At 39.4% G+C, this 17,506-nt stretch overlaps 1 protein-coding gene across 1 annotated transcript in view; it reads right to left on the bottom strand.

Annotated features, from left to right (window-relative positions):
* The window catches only part of LOC126188103 (integrin alpha-4-like), a 506,794-nt gene that overhangs the window by 475,380 nt on the left and 13,908 nt on the right, over positions 1-17,506 (bottom strand). The window contains exon 2 of the mRNA XM_049929569.1: positions 6,774-6,892. Coding sequence (XP_049785526.1) covers positions 6,774-6,892 — 119 coding nt within the window. The remainder of the gene's footprint in view (positions 1-6,773; positions 6,893-17,506) is intronic.

The raw sequence follows: 17,506 nt of genomic DNA on the forward strand, positions 1-17,506 counted from the left end.
TAAAAGTTTTACTGTTGTGTATCTTATGCACCTTGATGCTTTCAAAACTGTTTCACAGACTGATAAATTTAATGGTAATGTGTGGGAGGGTAAGATTACAAATGGAACCATACATTTACTCCAGAATCAATTATACAGCTTAAAAAGGAATTTTTCAAGTGCCATGCTTACCTACATTTCACAGTTATGAGACCTGGCACATTGCTTGAAGAATTTAGGTGAAAATATTTACACCTCTATGGTGATAACAAGGTTGTTAATGATGTTACCAATGAGTGTGTGGGAATAAACGCATGCTAGTCAAGAAACTCTAGAGTATTTGATCTCAAGTTTGTTGATGTGAGAAAAACTCTAAATCTCCAGTAAGATACAAAGGGAGTGATGCATCTGGCATGTAAACAACAGAGATACAATCACATTAAGAATAACCCTCACCTTGAATATAAACAGGTATATATTTCCCACATAATAAACCTGTCCATCGGGCAAAAGACTGTAGAAGTTTTGCTTCAAATAGTATAAACTTGGACATTGCAAAAAGATTGCAGAAATCTTATGTGAAAAAAATCAAGGTCAGAGGCAATGTAAATTGAGAAGGGATGTACTGTTAAGCAAAATTCTCTCATCAGCAGCAGACAAACAAGTGGATAAAAATGGATGGTTTTAAATTCTGGTCCTACAGATAACATGTGTAATCAAACTGAATGGTTTACAAGTTACAATTCAAATGAGGGTGAAGTCCCAATCTCTGATGGCAATGGTAACTTTAAGCCATCAGAAGGAAAGGGTGACATAAAAAATTTAGCCTTTGATGGAGAACGATGGAATGAGAAACATCTGGCGAATACTTTATACATGCCATGGACTCAGTTCAATTTATTCTCACATGGAGTAGCTTTTGACTTGGGTATAACATTTAAATCTGATGAGGCAATACACTCTATCAGGGAGAAAATGTTGTTGTAGTGGGAGTTCATGAAGAAAAATTTTATAACATGAAGTTTAAGATTCCATTGAGTTAAAAGTTACATTATCCAGGCAAATATGGCCACTAAGATAGATTTTAAAATATGTCATGAAAGTCTTACACACCAACATTTTTCCAATGTAAAAAAGTTTTTGAAGGACATACAAATTCAATTTGAGGAAGAAGATAAAAGCATATGTTAGGATTGCATTATGGGAAATTTTTTTCCAAAAAAGTTACTCAGAGCCAGAAAAGACAGTTGAGTTGATTAACAGTAATTTTTGCAGTCCTATACACATTAATTTAGTTGGTGGTTTGTGGTACTTTCTTTTGTTAAAAGATGACTATCTTCATTTGTGAACTGTATATTTCTTAAAACTTAATTCTGAAGTGGGCAGACACCTTAAATATTTCATAAAAACCATTGATAACTGAGCTGAGCATGGAATTAAATTTATCATAACTGATATGGGAGTAGAATTTATTAATTAAACCAGTAGCCTACAGCCCCCAACAGAACTGTGCAACTGAACATGAGAGCTGAACTTTGTTGGAGATTTCATGGACATTTCAAGTTAACCAGCTGCAAATATGATTATGGGCTGAAACCATAGATATGTCAATTTATATACTGAATGGAACAGATACAAGTAGTGTTGATGGAATAACACCTCACAAATTTAGGACAGGGCTGGAATGTTATGTTGCTGAACTCAGGATATTCAGACAGATGGTATACATAAACAATCCAAAGAACAGATAAGATTCCAAAGCTGAAAAAGTTTGCTGGTTGGATGTGATACAAAGTTGAAAGGATATTGCACTTACTTCTTCAGAAAGATCATGACACTGTTTTCTTAGGCAAATTATACAAGGATTGTAAACCTGGGAAAATTGTCAAGAAAGATAATCAACTGTTCCTAAAATCCTAGACCATTCAGGACATACAGCCTAGTCAAGAGGAGAGCCTGAATCAGGCAGATGACGAAACTAAATCAGTTGGAGATAATCTAAATTCCAAAATTAACTGTACGAAACAGTAAGTCAATGAAGATTGCACAAAATCTGTGTATCAAATAGGAAGAAACTTATTAAACAAGGCAGAAATGAAAAAAAACCTATTAAAAATGCCATTCTTAATATACTCTCTGCATGTATGAGACATTGTTATGAGCCTGTCTCTTATACGCTCCTGGAAATGGAAAAAAGAACACATTGACACCGGTGTGTCAGACCCACCATACTTGCTCCGGACACTGCGAGAGGGCTGTACAAGCAATGATCACACGCACAGCACAGCGGACACACCAGGAACTGCGGTGTTGGCCATCGAATGGAGCTAGCTGCGCAGCATTTGTGCACCACCGCCGTCAGTGTCAGCCAGTTTGCCATGGCATACGGAGCTCCATCGCAGTCTTTAACACTGGTAGCATGCCGCGACAGCGTGGACGTGAACCGTATGTGCAGTTGACGGACTTTGAGCGAGGGCGTATAGTGGGCATGCGGGAGGCCGGGTGGACATACCGCCGAATTGCTCAACACGTGGGGCGTGAGGTCTCCACAGTACATCGATGTTGTCGCCAGTGGTCGGCGAAAGGTGCACGTGCCCATCGACCTGGGACCGGACCGCAGCGACGCACGGATGCACGCCAAGACCGTAGGATCCTACGCAGTGCCGTAGGGGACCGCACCGCCACTTCCCAGCAAATTAGGGACACTGTTGCTCCTGGGGTATTGGCGAGGACCATTCGCAACCATCTCCATGAAGCTGGGCTACGGTCCCGCACACCGTTAGGCCGTCTTCCGCTCACGCCCCAACATCGTGCAGCCCGCCTCCAGTGGTGTCGCGACAGGTGTGAATGGAGGGACGAATGGAGATGTGTCGTCTTCAGTGATGAGAGTCGCTTCTGCCTTGGTGCCAATGATGGTCGTATGCGTGTTTGGCGCTGTGCAGGTGAGCGCCACAATCAGGACTGCATACGACCGAGGCACACAGGGCCAACACCCGGCATCATGGTGTGGAGAGCGATCTCCTATACTGGCCGTACACCACTGGTGATCGTCGAGGGGACACTGAATAGTGCACGGTACATCCAAACCATCATCGAACCCATCGTTCTACCATTCCTGGACCGGCAAGGGTACTTGCTGTTCCAACAGGACAATGCACGTCCGCATGTATCCCGTGCCACCCAACGTGCTCTAGAAGGTGTAAGTCAACTACCCTGGCCAGCAAGATCTCCGGATCTGTCCCCCATTGAGCATGTTTGGGACTGGATGAAGCGTCGTCTCACGCGGTCTGCACGTCCAGCACGAACGCTGGTCCAACTGAGGCGCCAGGTGGAAATGGCATGGCAAGCCGTTCCACAGGACTACATCCAGCATCTCTACGATCGTCTCCATGGGAGAATAGCAGCCTACATTGCTGCGAAAGGTGGATATACACTGTACTAGTGCCGACATTGTGCATACTCCGTTGCCTGTGTCTATGTGCCTGTGGTTCTGTCAGTGTGATCATGTGATGTATCTGACCCCAGGAATGTGTCAATAAAGTTTCCCCTTCCTGGGACAATGAATTCACGGTGTTCTTATTTCAATTTCCAGGAGTGTATATACAAAATAAAGGATTTTTGCACTGCATGCAGGCACAACAAAAAGACTGCTATACAGTGAAGCTTTCAGTCAAAAAACATTTTTTTAAGTGGCCCACATACACACACACACACACACACACACACACACACACACATACACACACACACACACACACACACACACACACACACACATTACCACTGTTTATAGCCACAGATGCCAGACTGATTGAAATGTGTAGCGGTCTTTTTGTTATGCTTGTCTGCAGCTCCACATCTCCTTTATAAGGTCAGCAGCAAAATATCATTTTCATACATTTTCATTATTCCATCCAGGAATTTCCATGGCTCAGTCTTATGACTGAACCCCCAGAAAATAAACAAAACAGATGCAACTGTGGATAGGCTTAAAGCACAACTTTTTACTAGAATATTTCAACAGAGGCACAACACTGACTGCACTGAAACCTTCACTCTTCAGTCCAGATGTAAGGTTTGACTCCATTAGAATAATCTTATCTGTCACAGAATCCAAAACCTTGAACATGAGCCTTTTTTATGTTAAAACTGCATTTTTATACAGTGAAACTGATGTTGTTGTTGTTGTTGTCTTCAGTCCTGAGACTGGTTTGATGCAGCTCTCCATGCTACTCTATCCTGTGCAAGCTTCTTCATCTCCCAGTACTTACTGCAACCTACATCCTTCTGAATCTGCTTAGTGTATTCATCCCTTGGTCTCCCTCTACGATTTTTACCCTCCACTCTGCCCTCCAATGCTAAATTTTAGATCCCTTGATGCCTCAGAACATGTCCTACCAACCGGTCCCTTCTTCTTGTCAAGTTGTGCCACAAACTCCTCTTCTTCCCAATTCTATTCAATACCTCCTCATTAGTTATGTGATCTACCCATCTAATCTTTAGCATTCTTCTGTAGCTGATACTGCAGTATATATGTAACAACCAGAGGGCTTTGAGGCTGGTACTAAAAGAGTATGCTAACTGAAGAAAAATATCTATGGACTCAAACAAGTATGGAATCAATGATTCACCTATGTGCTAAATAAAATTGACCTGAAAGCACAGATGCATATTCCTGTGTTTTTGTAAGTGATGAGGGTGGACTCTAGACTAATGTAGCTATTCGCATTGATTGATAATGGTCTGGTTGTAACAGAGTCTAGAGAAGTCATCACTATGTTGCTGAATGAATTGGAGGAACTTGATGTACCTAGGAGCAGTGTTAGTTATTATCTAGGTTTGCAAATAGAGCAGTTTCAAGATGTCTCTATCTTCTTAAACCAAGACACATATGCTACAGCTATGCTGGAAGAGTACTACATGGGGAATTGCAGTGTTGCAGCAATACCTGATCATGATTGTCAAATGTACTCTGAACTGGGACTCAGTTAAAATATTAACGTGTACCATACAGTCAAGTTGTTGGAAGCTTGTTCCATCTTTCAGTCGTAACTAGACTTGATATCATGCTTGGTGTGCACATTGCTGATCAGCACACTGAAAACCATAAAAGACACATTGGAGTGCAGTGAAGAGAATCTTAAAATACCTGATGAGAATAATGAGAATAGTCTCTTGTGGCTTATATTCTCCAAGGAGTTTATTCATTTGCTTTTAGTGGGTCACATTATGCAGGAGATGTGCTTGTTCGACAATCAAATCAACCACTGGTTTTGTTGTCAAACTTGGTGAACCCACCATAATTTGGATCTCTCAGAAGAAGAAAATGGTAACCTTGTCAACAACAGAAGCAGAATATCTAGCTTCCTGTTAAGCTGTAAAAGAAGTTATTTTGAGAAACATTATCAAACTAAGAAAAGTAACAAATACTTTGCATATAGATCATCAAAGTACCATCCAGTTGTTCAAGACTGCTGACTACTATAAGTGAAAAAACACACATAAATGTGAAGTATCACTTTGTATGAATAAATTCAATCTGGAACTTGTCAGCTCTGCAGATCAACAATCTGATATTCCCACTAAGCCCCTCAGTAAAAACTATGTCAATAAAGTAAAGTACCTGATTTCTGTTCTTGATGCCAAGGACCTTTGAAACAAAAGACAGTGAAAGTGTTACGTATTTATTAATTGAAATGGGACTGTTGTTGTAGTAACACTGTTCACGTTTACGTCGCACTTCACTTAGTGCAGACCGGGACTGTGTCCTAGGCATGCCCGATGTTAACTGACTGGGCCCGGCCCGTGCTGCTGGAGTTGTTGTTGTTGTTATGCCAGCAGAGGTCGCGTCTGAATTCTGGCATGCCCTCTGGTGGACGGGACTCTACTTGCGGCAACTACCGTCCATGACGCGCCGTGACAATGTGCGCCTCCCGCGATCTTTCTGGTGGCTACTGCAGTTGTATTAATCAATTAAAATGTTCTATTTTGTTTGTTTCTCCCATATTCATACTCCCACATTTGTATTTGGCTCACTTTCAAGCTGCATTTACTATGCTGTCATCTGGGACCTACATAGTGAAATTACTGATCAAAGACTGTCTTTCTTCTTGTAATATGTATGTGACTGTGTGCATCACATGACACATTTTGATTCTGTTTAGCAATAAAACTTTGTCATTACAGTACAGTGAGAGTAGGTGTAGTTTAACTGTGACTCCTTTAACAATTATTTAAGGAGGTATTCTGATGAATATGAAAATTTACAATTAAAAGTAGAGATAAGCTAAAATCTTTAATGGTAATAACATAGGACTGGATCAAAATGAAACTTATCTTTAAAAAACAAACAAATGTTCACTACTCTTTCTGCTGATTCAAAGTTTGGAGTAACTTTTAATTGTTTTATAATTACTATATTTTGGTTTGTTCTTCTCTTTGTCTATCAGCCATGACATATACATTACATTGTTACTACTTAAAGAGTAAATACCCTTTTCTGTCTGACATATAGTGAACAGCTCTGATTTTATTTCACATTTTGATATGCGGTATACACCCCCAATGTCACATGTAAAGCTACTGAATTAACAGATCATTAGTTAATGAAGTCATCACTGGCAGGAGATTTAGTAATAGACATATCCTTTGCTGCTTGTTATTTTAAAACATAATTTTTACTAAATGCCTGAATGTATTGTCCAAAAATATATTTAATACTACAATAAAAATTCACTGCAAGCACTTACTTCAACATGATAATTTAATATTACAGGTCCATTAAGGAGTTTTACCTGTGCCACTGAGATTAACTTCACCACATGTTTCTCCAACTTGACACTGGTAAACAATGCCAGGTTCCCTCACACTTCTGTCATGTGAAGAATTTCCTCTAGGAGCTCCAATCTGGATCCTAAACGTGCCATAATTATTAGATGGATTGCTGATTTACCTACTGCATAGGGACTTTCATAGAAAAATAACATATGTCATGTATCATACATTATTTTTCTATTAAAGTCCCTGTACAGCAGTTAGATTTACCTGTACATTACAAACTAGCTCATGAATCCATAGCCTAAATACAAGGATTATCAGGGCCTCTTCAGCTTAGTAGTAAAGGCAAAGGGGAAGGAATTGTATCACCTAATTATTACCATCCCATATCATCTGTGCTAATAACCTGCAAAATGTCTGAGTACTATATGCCATAACTTAAAGCAGTATTTAGAATAAAATTATATACTAACAGTCACACAGTGTGGCATCAAAGCTAACCATGCCATCATCAGAGCAGTAGAAATACTTTGTGTTTTTGCTGCTGTGGTCTTCAGTTAGAAGACTGACTTGGCGCAGTTCTCCATAATACTTTATTCTTTGCAAACCTCTTTATCTCTGAATAACTACTGCAACCTACATCTACATATCTACATGAATGTGCTTACTGTATTCATCCCTTGGTCTGCCTCTAGAATTATTACACCCCCCCCCCCCCTGCCAACACAAAAAACTTCCCTCTGTTATCAAACTGACTACTGATGCCTCAGGATGTGTCCTGTCACCTGATCCCTTCTTTTAGTCAATTTTTTAGTTAATTTGTGCAATAAATTTCTTTTTTCTCCAATTTGATTCCTTACTCATCCAGCATGTCTAATCTTCAGCATACTTCTGTTGCACCACATTTCAAAATCTTCTATTCTCTTCTTAGGTGAATTGCTTACAATCCATATTTCAACTTCACACAAGGATACACTCCACACAAATATCTTTACAGAAGGCTTCCTAGTACTTAAATTTATATTGGATGCTAACAAATTCCTATTTTTCAGAGGTGTTTTCCATGCTATAGGCAGTCTGCAATTTATATCCATGTACTTTGGTCATCATAGCTTATTTTGCTTCTCAAATTGTAAAACTCACATACTCATTTTAGTGCCTCATTCTGTAATCTAATTCCCTCAGCAGAATCTTGTCTAATTCACCTACATTCCATTACCTCTGATTTAATTTTTGTTGATGCTCATTTTATAACCTCTTTTTAAGTCTCTATCAATTCCATTCAACTACTGTTCCAAGTCCTTTCCTCTTAGAGAGTTTCATTGTCATTGGCAAACCTCAATGTTTTTATTTCTTCTCACTGAAATTTAATTCCTTCTCAGTTTTTCATGTTACCTTTATTGCTTGCTAAGTGTGCAGATTAAGTAACATTTAGGATAGGCTGAAAGATTGTCTCATTTTCTTCATGGTTAGTACTTCCTTTTTATATCCTTCACCTGATGTAACTGCTCTCTGGCTTCTGGATAAGCTGTGACCTTTCAGTCTCTATATTTATCCCTGCAACCTTCATAATTTCAAACATAATTTCAAAGAAAGTACTCCAATAAACTTTGTCAATAGCTTTCTCAAAGTCTACAAATGCTATAAATGTAGGTTTGCCTTTCTTTTCTTCAAACATACATCATAAGATCAGTATTGGCTTGAGTGTTCCTACATATTGATCTGTGTCCCAAGAGTAGTTTCTATCAGTTTTTCCATTCTTCTGTAAATAACTCTTGTCAGAACATTGCAGCCATGACTTTTGTAACTACTAGTTAGACAATATTATGAAAAGGATAGTTGTTACTCACCATATATCAGAGATGCTGAGTCACAGATAGGCACAACAACAAAAAAGAGGACTTTCAGAAAGCAAGCTTTTGGCCAACAAGTCCTTTGTCAAAAATGGACAACACACAGCCACAGGCAAGCATGCACACACTCACATCTGGGCACACACACACACACACACACACACACACACACACACACACACACACACACACACACACACACAAATGCCACTCACACATACATGACCATAGTCTCCAGTGGCTGATGCCAGACTACTGTAGTAGTGGTCTGCCTCCAGCTGCCAGAGACAGTGGACATGTGAGTGAGTTGCATTAACATGTGTGTGTGTGTGTGTGTGTGTGTGTGTGTGTGTGTGTGTGTGTGTGTATTGTCTATTTTTGACAAAGGTCTTGTCAGCCAAAAGCTTCCTTTCTGACAGACTTTTTATTGTTGTGCCCATCTGTGACTTAGCATCTCTGCTATGTTATGAGTACCAACTATCCTTTTCATAATTTTCTTACTTTTCATCCTGGATTTTTCATTGTTTGATGCTTTGAGATTATTCACACCTGTCAGCCCTTGCCTTCTTTGGAATGGGAATTGTTACATTCATGTTGATATCTGGGGGTATTTCATCTATCTCAAATTTCTTGCATGCCAGGTGGAATAGTTTTTTCATGGCTGGCTCTCCTAAGGAGAGCTTTTTCTTTTTGTTTTTCTTTTTTTTTTTTTTTTGACCTACATCTTTCAGTGCTCTGTCAAATTCTTCTTGAAGTATTGCATCTCCCACTGTATATTCATTTACTTCCTCTTTCCTTTCTATAACATTTACATCAAGTTAATTTCCCTAGAGTAGCCCCTCTATGTAATCCTTCCACCTTAGAGATTTCCCTTCTTTACTTAGTACTAGTTTGCCATCTGAGCTCATGATATTCATATAGTTGCTTCCATTTTCTTCAAAAGTCATATCAATGTTTCCCATAGGACATGACTTTTTTAAAAAGGACATCATATTTGTCACTGGCTGTAGAAATTATGTATTCCACAATTTAACTTTTCATTTTGTGTTGAGGATATAACTAGAATGCATTACCAAAATAATACAGGAAGCTGTAATTGGTAATTCAACTATTATAGCCTGAAGACAGTTCTGTATGGGGAGAAATCACATATGGGATTCCCCACAGCTCAATATTAGGTCCACTATTGTTCTTCATATATCTAAACAATCTTCCATCGAATATACAAGTTGAATGAGTTCTTTCTGCAGATGACACTAGTACTGTAATCAGTTCAAGTACATACAGAAACAGAACAGATGCCAAACAAAGTTCTTAAAAGAAGCACTGATTAGTTTTCTGGGAATGGTCTCACCTCCAATTTTAGAAAGACATAACATATTCAAGATAGACACAAAGCCAATGCCTACCACAGTAGTACAAGTTCATATGCCAACTAGCTCTGCAGATGATGAAGACATTGATGAAATGTATGACGAGATAAAAGAAATTATTCAGATAGTGAAGGGAGATGAAAATTTAATAGTCATGGGTGACTGGAATTTGGTAGTAGGAAAAGGAAGAGAAGTAAATGTAGTAGGTGAATATGGATTGGGGGTAAGAAATGAAAGAGGAAGCCACCTGGTAGAATTCTGCACAGAGCACGGCTTAATCATAGTTGAACAAGCCTGGAGATACTAGAAGGTATCAGACAGATTACATAATGGTAAGACAGAGATTTAGGAACCAGATTTTAAATTGTAAGACAATTCCAGGGGCAGATGTGGACTCTGACCACAATCTATTGGTTATGAACTGTAAATTAAAACTGAAGAAACTGCAAAAATGTGGGAATTTAAGGAGTTGGGACCTGGATAAACCAGAGGCTGTACAGGGTTTCAGGGAGAGCATAAGGGAACAATTGACAGGAATGGGGGAAAGAAATACAGTAAAAGAAGAATGGTTAGCTTTGAAGGATGAAGCAGTGAAGGCAGCAGAGGATCAAGGAGGTAAAAAGACGAGGGCTAGTAGAAATCTTTGGGTAACAGAAGAAATATTGAATTTAATTGATGAAAGGAGAAAATATAAAATTGCAGTAAATGAAGCACGCAAAAAGGAATACAAACATCTCAAAAATGAGATCAACAGGAAGTGTAAAATGGCTAAGCAGGAATGGCTAGAGGACAAATGTAGGGATGTAGAGGCTTATTTCACTAGGGGGAAGATAGATACTGCCTACAGGAAAATTAAAGAGACCTTTGGAGAAAAGATAACCACTTGTATGAATGTCATCAGCTCAGATGGAAACCCAGGTCGAAGCAAAGAAGGGAAAGCAGAAAGGTGGAAGGAGTATATAGAGGGTCTATACAAGTGCAATGTACTTGAGGACAATTTTATGGAAATGGAAGAGGATGTAGATCAAGATGAAATGGGAGATATGAAACTGCATGAAAAGTTTGATAGAGCACTGAAAGACCTGAGTCGAAACAAGGCCCCGGGAGTTGACAACATTCCATTAGAACTACTGACAGCCTTGAGACAGCCGCTCCTGACAAAACTCTACCATCTGGTGAGCAAGATGTATGAGACAGGCGAAATACCCTCAGACTACAAGAAGAATATAATAATTCCAATCCTAAGGAAATCAGGTGCTGACAGATGAGAATTCTTTACAGACGAATGGAAAAACTTGTAAAAGCTGACCTCAGGGAAGATCAGTTCGGATTCTGTAGAAATATTGGTACATATGAGGCAATACTGACCCTATGACTTATCTTAGAAGATAGATTAAAAAGGCAAACCTACATTTGTAGCATTTGTAGACTTAGAGAAAGCTTTTGACAATGTTGACTGGAATACTCTCTTTCAAATTCTAAATGTGGCAGGGGTAAATTACAGGGAGCAAAAGGCAATTTACAATTTGTACAGAAACCAGATGTACTACATAAATACGTAATAAAAAAATGGAAGTTCCTATTTAAAAAAAATGCTGTTGATATCCGTTTGACCTATGGCAGCACCATCTAGCGAGCCAACCACAGCGCCATCTAGTTTCACCCTTCAAGTTACATGAGTTTCGTTATTTGTAGTTTTTTTGTATGATACTTATTTTGTGAGATGTTTGGCCTGGTGACTATCAATAAACCACTCTCTATATCCATCATGAGTGGATTTTCATGCCAACTGTTGTAGGTAGTTTTAATAGAAGGCATTTACTAATGTTTCACAGGCTATCTTATCATGCCCACCACTAACAAAATTAATTTTTTCCAAATGACTGTTGGATGATTGAAATCTCCACCAGTGATTACAGTATGAGTGGGAACTTCTGTAAAAGTGACCTGAGGTTTTCAATACAGTGTTCACTTACAGCAGGATATGGGTCTGGTGGGTGATAGAAGGATACAATTATCATTTTATGCTCACCCCTGATACTGAGTCTTGCCTAAACAATCTCACATGGAGATTCAATTTCTACCTCAGTGGATTTGAATTTCTTGTCTCCTGTGACAAATTCACCTCCTCCAATTACCATTTGGCTATTGTTTTCATGTACACTGAAGTTTTCCCAAAAAATCTCACTGCTATCAATTTGAGGTCTCAATCAGCTTTATGTACCAAGTGCTGTGTGAGATTCACTGCTTTTCAAGAGCACGTCAGACTCTGGCACTTTGTTGTGAATGCTTTGACAGTTAACCACTATGATTTTAATACTTTCACCAACTGAAGGCCTTACTTTTTGTCTTATACTTATACTTCTAGTTTTATACAGGTATCATTATTTGGACTGGATCGAGATTTGCCTCATTTAAAAAACCCTTGTGGGCATGCCATATACTGTCAGCTACCTGGGTAGTACCCTCTGGTATGTAGTGCACCTCTGACCCATTTAGGGTCACCCTACAATTCTCATCCCTATTGCATAAGTCGAGGAAATCAGATCCTAACTTGTCACAGAAATTTTGAAGTCTCTGGTTCAGTCATTCCATTCAACTCAGAACCAAAAGGCCATGATCAGTTCTGGGGATAATGCTGTAAGTTTTGGGCTTCATTGGAACTTCTTGTCCAAGGCAGATCTCCTCAGCCACCTCTGACAGTTGCTGAAATGACCCGAGTTTGACCTCAAAGTCCAGACAACAGGCATAATTTGTTCCAGCATGTGCCACATTCTGCAGTTGCTTGCACCCTGTTACCTCAATGGCTGCTGGAATAGCTTCTTCAAAATGTTCAGTGAAGCCCCCATGCATACACATTGAGGCTACCTCGTATCCTTTCCTGTCCCTTGCTGCCACTTCCATAAGTGGTGTCATTATCTGCCATATGTTTGAACTGGTGATGAGCAGTAGACCTCTACCCTTTTGCATTTGCTTCCTCTTGTCACTGGACAAAACATGTTTCCCCAAAACAGCTGAAGTGAGTTCTACTGGCTCAGTTTCAGGTTCAGTGAAAGGCAGCACCTCTAACTTGATGGTTAAGGGGATTGGTATCGCAACCTTAGTCCTCCCTCATTCCCTTCATTACTGCACAGGACACCTGGATCTACCATTGAAATGCCATTCACAGTCAAGAGGACAAGTAATGACAGAAACTGTCTAAAATATGCTGAAGTTAAGCCTCTTTACCAGAAGAGAGGTAAAGAGATACCTTCAAACTATCAACCAGTTTCACAACTTTCTCGAAATATCTGCAAATGTTGTGTTCAAGCATGTCCTTAAGCATCTGATTGCAAATAATATATTGACTAAGTCACCTTTTGGACTTCTTAAGGGTTCTGATACAGAGACAGCTATTTACACTTACAGTGTGAATGTACTTCATTCATTCATTAATAAATTAGAGGCTACAGGCATTTACTGTGACTTGTCAAAAGTCTTTGACTGTGTGCATCACAGCAGCCTCTTAAGTAAATTAGAATATTATTGTCACTGGCAATGCTATGAAATGGTTTGTGTCTTATGCAACTAAAGTGAAACAAAGGGTGTCATTGTCAAATATCTGTGCAGTAATCAGTCAGTCTTCATCTGATTGGGAATTAATTACATATGGTGTTCCTCAAAGTTCCATCTTGGATCCATTGCTTTTGTGAGCATTAATGATGTCTCATCTGTTACATTGCCAGATGCTAAGTTTGTTTCATTTGCAGATGATACAAACATTCGAATAAGTAGCAAGTCAAGTACAGATTTAGAAATAGCTGATAATCAAATTTTCACTGACATTAAAAATGGTTTAAAGCTAATTCACTGTCAGTAAACTTTGAAAAGACACACTATATGCAGTTCAGAACCTGTAAGAGGTTTGCTTCCAGCATATGTATAACATATGAAGACGTGCAGATCGAAGAGGTTGACAGTGTTAAATTTCTACAATTACAACTCTATAATAAATTCAGTTGGGAAGGCCATACCACAGAGTTGCTTAAGTGCCTGAATAAGTCTGTATTTGCAGTGACAAAGATGTCAGCTGTAGAAGATATAAATGTAAAAGACCTGCATACTTCACTTAATTTCATTCTATTATGTGATATGGAATCATATTCTGGGGTAACTCATCAAACTGAACAGAAGTTTTCAGCATGCAAAAGAGTGTAATAAGAATCATTTGCGGTGTAAATTCAAGAACATCATGAACCATGGACCTTGCCGTTGGTGGGGAGGCTTGCGTGCCTCAGCGATACAGGTAGCCGTACCGTAGGTACAACCACAACGGAGGGGTATCTGTTGAGAGGCCAGACAAATGTGTGGTTCCTGAAGAGGGACAGCAGCCTTTTCAGTAGTTGCAAGGGCAACAGTCTGGATGATTGACTGATCTGGCCTTGTAACAATAACCAAAACGGCCTTGCTGTGCTGGTACTGCGAACGGCTGAAAGCAAGGGGAAACTACAGCCGTAATTTTTCCCGAGGGCATGCAGCTTTACTGTATGATTAAATGATGATGGTGTCCTCTTGGGTAAAATATTCCGGAGGTAAATTAGTCCCCCATTCGGATCTCCGGGTGGGAACTACTCAAGAGGATGTCATTATCAGGAGAAAGAAAACGGGCGTTCTACGGATCGGAGCGTGGAATGTCAGATCCCTTAATCGGGCAGGTAGGTTAGAAAATTAAAAAAGGGAAATGGATAGGTTAAACTTAGATATAGTGGGAATTAGTGAAGTTCGGTGGCAGGAGGAACAAGACTTCTGGTCAGGTGACTACAGGGTTATAAACACAAAGTCAAATAGGGGTAATGCAGGAGTAGGTTTAATAATGAATAGGAAAATAGGAATGCGGGTAAGCTACTACAAACAGCATAGTGAACGCATTATTGTGGCCAAGGTAGATAAGAAGCCCACACCTACTACAGTAGTACAAGTTTATATGCCAACTAGCTCTGCAGATGATGAAGAAATTGAAGAAATGTATGATGAAATAAAAGAAATTATTCAGATAGTGAAGGGAGACGAAAATTTAATAGTCATGGGTGACTGGAATTCGAGTGTAGGAAAAGGGAGAGAAGGAAACATAGTAGGTGAATATGGATTGGGGCTAAGAAATGAAAGAGGAAGCTGCCTGGTACAATTTTGCACAGAGCACAACTTAATCATAGCTAACACTTGGTTTAAGAATCATGATAGAAGGTTGTATACATGGAAGAACCCTGGAGATACTAAAAACTATCAGATAGATTATATAATGGTAAGACAGAGATTTAGGAACCAGGTTTTAAATTGTAAGACATTTCCAGGGGCAGATGTTGACTCTGACCACAATCTATTGGTTATGACCTGTAGATTAAAACAGAAGAAACTGCAAAAAGGTAGGAATTTAAGGAGATGGGACCTGGATAAACTGAAAGAACCAGAGGTTGTACGGGGTTTCAGGGAGAGCATAAGGGAACAATTGACAGGAATGGGGGAAAGAAATACAGGGATGAAGTAGTGAAGGCAGCAGAGGATCAAGTAGGTAAAAAGAAGAGGGCTAGTAGAAATCCTTGGGTAACAGAAGAAATATTGAATTTAATTGATGAAAGGAGAAATTATAAAAATGCAGTAAGTGAAGCAGGCAAAAAGGAATACAAACATCTCAAAAATGAGATTGACAGGAAGTGCAAAATGGCTAAGCAGGCATGGCTAGAGTACAAATGTAAGGATGTAGAGGCTTATCTCACTAGGGGTAAGATAGATACTGCCTACAGGAAAATTAAAGAGACCTTTGGAGATAAGAGAACCACTTGTATGAACATCAAGAGATCAGATGGAAACCCAGTTCTAAGCAAAGAAGGGAAAGCAGAAAGATGGAAGGAGTATATAGAGGGTCTATACAGAGGCGATGTTCTTGAGGACAATATTATGGAAATGGAAGAGGATGTAGATGAAGATGAAATGGGAGATATGATACTGCGTGAAGAGTTTGACAGAGCACTGAAAGAGCTGAGTCGAAACAAGGTCCCCGGAGTAGACAACATTCCATTGGAACTATTGACGGCCTTGGGAGAGCCAGTCCTGACTAAACTCTACCATCTGGTGAGCAAGATGTATGAGACAAGCGAAATACCCTCAGACTTCAAGAAGAATATAATAATTCCAATCCCAAAGAAAGCAGGTGTGGACAGATGTGAAAATTACCAATCAATCAGTTTAATAAGTCACGGCTGCTAAATACTAACACGAATTCTTTACAGATGAATGGAAAAACTAGTAGGAGCCGACCTCGGGGAAGATCAGTTTGGATTCCGTAGAAATACTGGAACATGTGAGGCAATACTGACCTTACGACTTATCTTAGAAGAAAGATTAAGGAAAGGCAAACCTACGTTTCTAGCATTTGTAGACTTAGAGAAAGCTTTTGACAATGTTGACTGGAATACTGTCTTTCAAATTCTGAAGGTGGGAGGGCTAAAATACAGGGAGCGAAAGGCTATTTACAATTTGTATAGAAACCAGATGGCAGTTATAAGAGTTGAGGGACATGAAAGGGAAGCAGTGATTGGGAAGGGAGTAAGACAGGGTTGTAGCCTCTCCCCACTGTTATTCAATCTGTATATTGAGCAAGCAGTGAAGGAGACAAAAGAAAAATTCGGAGTAGGTATTAAAATCCATGGACAAGAAATAAAAACTTTGAGGTTCGCCGATGACATTGTAATTCTGTCAGAGTCAGCAAAGGACTTGGAAGAGCAGTTGAACGGAATGGACAGTGTCTTGAAAGGAGGATATAAGATGAACATCAACAAAAGCAAAACGAGGATAATGGAATGTAGTCGAATTAAGTCGGGTGATGTTGAGGGTATTAGATTAGGAAATGAGACACTTAAAGTAGTAAAGGAGTTTTGCTATTTAGGGAGTAAAATAACCGATGATGGTCGAAGTAGAGAGGATATAAAATGTAGACTGGCAAAGGCAAGGAAAGCGTTTCTCAAGAAGAGGAATTTGTTAACATCGAGTATAGATTTAAGTGTCAGGAAGTCGTTTCTGAAAGTATTTGTATGGAGTGTAGCCATATATGGAAGTGAAACATGGACGATAACTAGTTTGGGCAAGAAGAGTATAGAAGCTTTTGAAATGTGGTGCTACAGAAGAATGCTGAAGATTTGATGGGTAGATCACATAACTAATGAGGAAGTATTGAATAGGATTGGGGAGAAGAGAAGTTTGTGGCACAACTTGACCAGAAGAAGGGATCAGTTGGTAGGACATGTTCTGAGGCATCAAGGGATCGTGAATTTAGTATTGGAGGGCAGCGTGGAGGGTAAAAATCGTAGGGAGAGACCAAGAGATGAATACACTAAGCAGATTCTGAAGGATGTAGGTTGCAGTAGGTACTGGGAGATGAAGAAGCTTGCACAGGATAGAGTAGCATGGAGAGCTGCATCAAACCAGTCTCAGGACTGAAGACAACAACAACAACAACATGTAGAAACAAGAACCTTTGTATTCAAACCA

Source organism: Schistocerca cancellata, chromosome 5 (genome assembly GCF_023864275.1).
Source record: "Schistocerca cancellata isolate TAMUIC-IGC-003103 chromosome 5, iqSchCanc2.1, whole genome shotgun sequence".
Taxonomy (NCBI): domain Eukaryota; kingdom Metazoa; phylum Arthropoda; class Insecta; order Orthoptera; family Acrididae; genus Schistocerca; species Schistocerca cancellata.